This window comes from Solanum pennellii, chromosome 4 (genome assembly GCF_001406875.1).
Source record: "Solanum pennellii chromosome 4, SPENNV200".
Taxonomy (NCBI): Eukaryota; Viridiplantae; Streptophyta; class Magnoliopsida; order Solanales; family Solanaceae; genus Solanum; species Solanum pennellii.
The window spans coordinates 1,771,804-1,780,845 of NC_028640.1; the positions used below are offsets into that span (position 1 = coordinate 1,771,804).

A 9,042-nucleotide genomic window follows, 5' to 3' on the forward strand; every position below is an offset into this window, starting at 1 on the left:
ATATATATATATATATATATATATATATATATATATATATATAAAAATAAATAACATATCAATTTTTTAAAAAAAATTACGCGGTTAAGCAAATTTATACTACTTAATTACTCATCATAGCTATGATTTGCTATAACTATCACTCGCGACTAACATTATACACTAATTACGTGGGTGATTCAAGTTTTTATAATCAGTCATGTTTGTATATGTATAATTTGTCACATTCATATAATTTGCAGCTAACAATTCTTTGTTTGATTCCTATTTGTATACGATTATTTGTATCTGTATATGACCATGATTTCCTTTGGTTTTTCAGTTTTGTTATCATAAACATTCAATCTTTTTTTTATGTATAATTTTTTAAAGTTTGTATAATCGTTAATTTTGGTACTTTGTATAATATAACTTATATAATGTAATTTGTATAATTGTTTAAAGTTCATATGTTTAAATTTGTATCAGTTCGATATTTTGAGTTTTATTATATTTGTATAATTCCAGACTTCATATTACTCAATTATACAAAAATACGTGAATTATACAAACATATCCGTTAATTATACAAACGAGATGCGAATTATACAAAATATTGTTCTCGCTCGTTCGCCTTTATCCTCCCTCTTCCAATCTCGCTCGCTTCTCCCCTCTCCTTCTCAATCTCTCACCAGAATATACAAAATGCATACATATAATATACAATTATTTAATCGATATACATATAGAAGTCACCTATCTTGTTTGCCTCTCCCCTATTCTCCCAATCTTGCTCGCTTCTCTCCTCCGCTTCTCCTCTCGCCAGAATATACAAATGCATATGTATAATATATAATTATCTAATTGATATACATATTCAGTTTACCTATCTTGTTCGCCTCTCTCCTCCCTCTCCCAATCTCGCTAGCTTTTCTCCTCTGTTTCTCAATTTCTCGCCAGAATATACAAATGCATATGTATAATATACAATTATCTAATCGATATACATATACAATTCACCTATCTTGCTCGCTGCTCTCCTCCCTAAAACATGTAGTTAAAAAGTATAATTAACAAACTATAACTATGGAGCATTTTTAAGCTAATTTTGAGTGGTTATATGCAAAAATTCATCTTTTATATATAATAGTTTTGAGAATCGAATATAGTGTTTTTATCGCAATTAAGATGTTGACAAAGACAATTTTTTAATTTAAAAATTACTGAAATACACGTGTTATGTTTTTTTTATTTCCAATATTCCTATCTATTTCTAAAAACCTCTAAATCTCTTATTTCTCTCATAATGTATTTAATGTATCTGAGTTACATATTAATGTAATCGAACCAGTATTTAATATATATCTAATGAAAGGTTAAAATTCAAAAGTTATCAAACACAATAGATATTTTAAACAAAATATATTATTAATAAATTAAGAAAATCAAGACAAATAAATTAAAACTGATATATAATATTACTTTGTTTAAAATAATATATATTTTATTATAAAAATCTCTTTTATTTTCGTTGAATTAAAATTTAAAAGAACACTCCACAATCGACATTGACATCATTCAACTTCCATAATTTCAAATAAATTATAATGTTATATTCATTATAATCTTTTGTATTCTTCAATATTATCATATGAATAATGATATCAAATATTATATTATACGCTTGCATATTTGAAAAATATTTATAAAAAGAATAAAAAAATAAATCTATTTTTACTTTCTTTTGTTATTTTTTATATCATCTTTGATATATTGTACTAACTATTTTAGATTAATTCTACTATAAAAAGCAAAATAATTGGATTTATATATACTAAGCTTTCAAACAAAGAAGAGAAGACGTGATGAAGAGAAAGAAAGATTATTCAAAATGGAAAATTGTGATTTGTGAAAGTGGAATTATTTGTTCATATGTCAAGCTATAAAGGTTTCGATATAAATAAGTTTAACGTTTAATCATAAATTTTTAACTATACATATATTTTTAAAAAATAGTTTTAAATAAAGTTTAATATGTGTTTATTATATTTCTTGAGAAAAAAAATATTTTATTCTTTCTAAAGAAAAAAAACATGAAACATAATTTATATCGATAAATTCTAAATATCACTATAAAGAATATCCATAAATTTAACAGAAAATTATCCTTTTTCATAATGAATTATATAATTATTATCCAAAACTTTTCTCCAAAACATAAAATATACTCATTTCACTTATATTATTTATAACTCTATGTTATAGCTAGGGGTGTATTTTACTAGTTAACTTTATTAACAATATTTTTAAATTTAAAATTTGACTATTATTAATTTACAGTTTAGTAAGTCAAAGATCTTACAAAAATAATCATTTTTTAACTTTTTTAAGTTAAATATAGAATTTATGTACACTTTACGTTTTTTTAGTCAGAAACATATTAAATTTGTTATTATTATTTGTTGCTTGACACGATACGAAATACAAGAAATGTTATAATTTATTAAAATTAATAAATAAAACTAAGGGAGTAGAACTCCATCCTTTTCACCTTGATTATGTAGATTTATTTTGACTCAAAATTTTAGAAAAGTTAAATTTTTTCGAATTGTGAATATATATATATATTATTTAATTTATAATATTTTAAAATAAATTTTTATCTTAATTATTTTTAGATAATAATAAATATTTCATGTTCTTTTATTTATATTAGAATCTATTTATATCTATAACTAAATTTAAATTGGTACGAAAATATTAATATTTATGATTTAATATTTATATCAAAAATACATTAAATTTAAATTCGCGATGAAAAGTCGTACTTTATCGCTCATTGTCGACTTCTAACTATTAAATTACGTGTTGTATTCATTTTCTTCTTAACAATTCAAATCCGCCATTTCTGTGTAGCTCAAAAAGCTTGTTACTAAAATGGCGAATTCCGGTCCTCTGAACCCAAACCCGATTCCGAACTCCGATCGTCTCGAACAACTGAAACAATTCGATGAGTCGAAAATTGGAGTTAAAGGGCTTGTTGATAAGGGCCTTACTACTATACCCAGTTTCTTCATCCACTCAGAAGAATCAATACCGGAACCCAAAACCCAACCCGGTAACAATCACTCTATACCCGTCGTCGACTTTTCTGCCTCTCGAGAAACGGTCGTTGAACAAGTTCATCGTGCTTCAACGAGCTTAGGGTTCTTCCAGATTATCAACCATTCTGTTCCGGTAAGCGCTATAAACAGAATTGTAGGTTCGATTAAATCGTTTAACGAACAGAATAATGAATTGAAGATGAAGTATTATAGTAGGGATATTACTCATGGAGCAGCGTATTCTACGAATTTTGATTTGTATAACTCGAAAGCTGCAAGCTGGAGGGATACATTGCAGGTGAGATTGTCGCCTACTCCACCGGATTGGGAGTATGTGCCGGAGGTGTGTAGGGAGGCGGTGATGGAGTGGGATAAGGAAGTGGTGAAAATTGGGGAAGAATTGATGGATTTGTTGTGTGAAGGGTTAGGAGTGGAAAAGGATAGATTGAAGGAATTGTCTTGTTTGGATGGAAGAGTTATGGCTGCACATTACTATCCTTATTGTCCTCAGCCGGAGTTGACGAAAGGGTTGACGCCTCATACGGATCCCGGTGTGTTGACGGTGTTGGTGCAGAATGAAATGAGTGGATTGCAAGTGAAATTTGGGGAAGATTGGGTGGATTTGAAGCCGATTCCGGGGGCTATTGTGATTAATATTGGTGATATTCTTCAGGTATACTCTGTTACTTGCTTGTAATTTGCATGCTTGGAGGATATTGTTTATGGTTTGTGTAGCACATGTGTGTTCTTTACTTAAAAATAACAACTTGGTTCACAACATGAATGTTAAAAAGGGGTCGTTTGGTAGCTGGTTAGAATTATGCAGGTAGACATGTATTAGTTATGCGGCTTCTAATTGCAAATCAAATGTCGTATTAGTTTTTATATATGAATAACTTATTTCATAACTAGCTATCGATTGTTGTTATATTGAATTAGTACATGAATAAGTTGCTTCTTTACCTACCATACATATGTGCTAGTTGAACCAAGGCCCTGGGATGAGTCTAATCCAATAAGTTGAATGGTCTTTTATGCGTGAGATGAATTTGATCGAATACATGAACTTATATGATGATAAGCAAATTGGATCGAAATTGATTAAAAAATGGAAACTTATAAGACTATTTGTGTCTGTTGTCAATTTTTTTTAGGACAAGGTTAGGCCAATTCCTAAACTTTTGACTTTTAGGTCAAAAACTCGTTCTATGTGGCTAGTAAATATTCGAGGGATGAATTTTACCAAGCTTGTGAGCTTACTGGATAAATTTAGTCATGTTCTCGTTTGGCTGCATTAAATCAAAAGCAGCTTTAGCTTTTAGACATGGACCAGGATTGATTCGAAAAATGCAAAATCCAAGTTCAGATTCAATCTTTTAGGATAAAGTTAAGACCCGAACTTAAGTAACCATTTAGGTAAAAAGCGTGTCCGATGTCTATGCTATATTCTGCTTTTCTTTTAGCATATAGGTATGTTTGACTCGTTTATGCGCAATTGATAGTTTATCTTTCATTGTGGTTTGGTTTCCGATTATAGAACCTATGGGTGCATTATGGAGGAGGTGAGGGGGTGAGTGGTGACTAATGAATGATCTTGATAGGTGAAAGAACTCTTCAAAATAGCTAGTTGCTTATGAAAAGTCCTACATGAGACGGCCTCAATGCCATTCAAACAGGTTATTCTGTTTATGTTTTGTTGGATTGGCTGATAAAATAGCTTTTTGCTTTTCTCAAATAAGCATTTTCTTACCAAGGAAAAGAGAAGATCGGGGATGAATCCCCTGTTCTTATATGACACAAAGATTTTTCAGCGGTAAATGTGTGAACTTGAAACATTACACCCTGTTAAGAGTAACTTGTAAGGTCGAATTTTCTAATTGCTCCAACTATTATTAGTTGTTAGCTTTAGTAGATGCAACAAATTTTAACTTTTGGACGTATTCAAAATGCTTTGTCATTACTGGGAGGGTTCAAAATTGTTCATTTTGTGGCTCACATTGTGTGGATTTGAGAGCATCCATGTGCCTTTTGCTATAATATTAATCAGGAACTGATCTTATATTTTACTAGTTCGAGGAGAAGTTGAACTGCCGATACAAAGGTGTCATATTAGACCAATGAAAATCATTTTCATTTGTTTCTTCATTGTTCTTTTTCCAAGGAATTGTAACATGGATTGCTTAGTATCTTTGAGGAACACTTTATATGATCCCTATAAACTTAATGGCTCAAGCCACTCTAACATAAAGATGCTATTTTAATAGCCGTACCAAGAATAATAGAATTGTGCATTAGGTGCTTAACAGCTGAAGTATTAGGTTGCATTGCAGAGCCAGATGATTTTCAATGCCGATACTCTTTGGGATGCTTAGGATGGAGTTCTTATTTGAGCACTTTCCTTTCTTATAAAAGAAAGCTATCATGTTTGCATTTTTCTCATTTTGACTCTTGTGATAAAGGCATGCCTACATGTTCTCCAAGTTTAGGTATCCAAGACTAGCATGCATGCTTGTAGGGTTCAAGAGAGTAAAAATTTGATTTTGCATTGCTATTGACTCGAAATTTCATTTCAACTGCTGAATGTTGACACAGATGCTGATTGAATAGGAAGTTAATTCGCTAGTGTATTTGTTCTAGTAATGTTTTGGTATGACATTTAAAATTGTTGTAGAACTTTGTTGGTCAACAACAGTTATTTGCCTTGTTGGGAACATTTTCAATATCTAGGAAAACCTTATTTTCATAATTTTCGTTCTCATTTTAACCTTCCACTAAGTCTAAAACAACCTACCCCACACCATCCTCCCAACCTCACTTGTGGGACTACACTGGATATATTGTTGTATTTTAGCCTTCCACTAAAGACGAGCTATTTTGATTGCATGTGTACATTCTGATGCATCTTTGTCTTTCTGGCATGCCTACACTAACTCGCACCATGACTTCTTTCTGGAAATCATGTTATTCAGCAAGAAGCTTGGAAAGATGGTGATGTTGCATATTTGTTTTTGATGAAGACTTTGATTCTTAATATTTTTCAACCAAATAATTGTCATTCTATAGACCTATCTTATAATTTCTCCCTTGAGCTCCATCTCCTATACACTCTTTCCTTGTTGAGAAATGTTATTTTGGGTGAGCACAAGCAACAAAAAATGGGTGAAGGCGTCTTCAGCTTTTGACCATTAGTTTGGCGAGCTCGTTTACTGACACTAGAGTTAATGTGGGAAAGATTTTGAGGGGCAATTGTGTTTTTAACTATGCTAATGCACGCATTAAAATCTTTTGCATTGCTCATGCCATGGTTTTTCATGTATTAGTTATACATAGCATAACACCAAATATAGTGTATATGTAGATTGAAAAAGTGTACCAAACAAAGTATTAGTAGGTAGCCAAGGGAGTGGCCTAGTGGTCAATGAAGTGGTTGAGAACGATGAGGTTTCAGGTTCAGATTCCCAGCGGAGACTAAAGACACTAGGTGATTCTTTCCATTTATCCTAGCCTCAGTGGACAGAGTTACCTGGTATCTGTTGCTGGTGGGAGGTGACGGACTGGCAGGCATCCCAGGGTAGTAATGGTAGACGCAACTGAGACCAAAATGCTATGTCAATACCAACTATATATATGCTTAATTTGACTTTTGCTGGTGCTATCATGCTGAACATAGTCTGTTTCAATGCACATCTTTTTAATTTCTCATGCTTCCTCAGACCAATATGTATCATGATGAATCGACTTCACATTTACAGATAATATCGAATGATGAATACAAGAGTGTGGTGCACCGAGTTCTAGCCAACCCTTTCCAAGAACCCCGCGTATCAGTTGCCATCTTCTTTAATCCAGGACAAAGAGAGAACTCATTTGGACCTCTGCCTGAACTGATATCAGATGAAAAGCCAGCAGTTTACCGCGAATTCATGTACAAGGATTACATGGGGAGGTTCTTTTCAAAGGAGTTGGATGGGAAGACTTTGACAAATTACTACAGGGTTTCAAATCAAATATAAGATCATCTTTATATACGCGGTGCATCAAATTATAATAAGATTAACATATTATAATTACTATTCTTACACATATTTTGTGGAATAAGATTACTGTAAAGTAGAAAATTTCATCAAACATATATATGCTTGTAAATGTTCTGTACTTTAAACATGTGTGGCGATATCTATAATATCCGTCTTGATTCTCTTTAATTGTTTTATTGTCGTTTTAAGTTTTATTTGCAACCCTTTGTACTGGCCATTGTAGCACGTGTCTCGCCTAGACCATTGGTGTATTTTTGCACAGATTATACGATGGATGGTAATATTGATCCTTTTCCCCTAATAATTCTATTTTTATACGACTTTACATATTCAAGAACTTCAATTTATTGAAATATCTAAGTTCTATTCTGACATGATATATATGGATATATTGCATTGATATTTTCTTCACTATAAATTAGCATCTCAAATTTTATTTGACCTACCATCAATCATTTGATTCCAAAAAATCAAGATAAATAAAGTATTACCAAAGAGAATAAAAAAAACATTATTGCAATTGTTGGTGCATCAACATCATAGCTTTTTTTGATTTTGAAGAAAGAAACTATAATTGCAATATTTTTCCAATCATAGTTTCTTCTCAATTAATTTATAACTATAAGATAATAAATAACATCAACGTGTCATTTTTTTCTTGTCTTTTTACTTGATTAGAACTGATTGAATAACAATGTTTTTGTAATTATATTATTCATACTCTTATTTGAAGCATCCCACAATAACAATGCATCAAATTAAATATACAAGTCATTGATGAAAACGTTTTACATACTTCATGTTCTGTTTCAATGTTTCAACCTTGTAAATATCTTTATTGGACCTTTATTTGATACAACACGATAAAGTGAGAAATGAGAATTGCTAATTATATGGCATGTAAGGACGTTCAAGTTAGTTAAGCTCTGTGATATATATCTCGATACTCGCATCTTTTTCAAGAAAGTCATGGGAGTCCACGTTTGCGTGGGGCCGGGTACTTCTCCTTTATCCCTTGCCTTGCTTTTTTGCTCGGCCATAATTGCTTAAGTAAGGTAGTCACTTCTCTTTTTCGGTGTACCGCTCTGCGAGCAGAGCGAATTAACACAAATCTTTCCGAATATGAAAAAGAAAATGAGATCGTTGTCTGATCTTTATCGTCGAATCCCCAAATGTGTCAAATGACAATGTCGACATAGGAAAGGAAGGTGATAGGGGATGGAAGCAGGGTAAGGCTAACTCTGCATCCACAACTATTTTAGCTCTTTCTTGAGCCTTCTCTGCTGGTAGCAGCAATATCTCTCTAGCTTCCGGTCTATATAAAACGTAGTTAGCAGAGGTCTGTCTGTCTGGCGTTTCCTCGCATAAAGGACTACTTTTGCATTTGGAACCCTAGTAGCAGAATGAAATCAGTTTACCGGACTGACTTCCATGCCAACACGAGTAGTTTAACTCATCACTATCTCGTAAGCGCATTGGAGGGTTTAGAGCCACTTTAGCATATCTAGCAAAAACTTCAGTAACACCAACTACATCAGTAGATCATTGATTAGCATACCTCCACTAAACAGTCTACGTTGACCCTAAGTCCTAAACACTATCTAATGCAATTTATTTTTTCCGTATCATTAATGGACTATTATAATGAAGTGAAGTTTACCAATACGATCGCGGAGAAGAATAAATGATACTATGGTCACGTTATGTCGACAAAAGACCCACCTAAAAGACAAATTATTGTGATATTTAATTTCTTGCTAAATGTATGGAGCTATTTTCCACAAGTGTGAAATATATTATATAAATTATGTAACCAATTGTTGGTGTATAACTTTTGACTAGTTATAAATTTGCCCTAGTCAACTTCATGTATAGCAGCTAGTGTTTTATCGATGGTCTAATTTCACATTATAATCAATTAA

General features: G+C 31.8%; 1 protein-coding gene across 1 annotated transcript; it reads left to right on the plus strand.

Moving 5' to 3' along the window:
- Positions 1-2,829: 2,829 nt before the first annotated feature.
- On the plus strand, positions 2,830-7,288 carry LOC107018362 (1-aminocyclopropane-1-carboxylate oxidase homolog 4-like). Its single transcript, XM_015218826.2, has 2 exons — positions 2,830-3,756; positions 6,836-7,288. The coding sequence occupies exons 1-2, from the start codon at positions 2,917-2,919 to the stop codon at positions 7,094-7,096; spliced, it is 1,101 nt and encodes a 366-aa protein (XP_015074312.1). The 5' UTR covers positions 2,830-2,916; the 3' UTR covers positions 7,097-7,288.
- Positions 7,289-9,042: the final 1,754 nt, after the last annotated feature.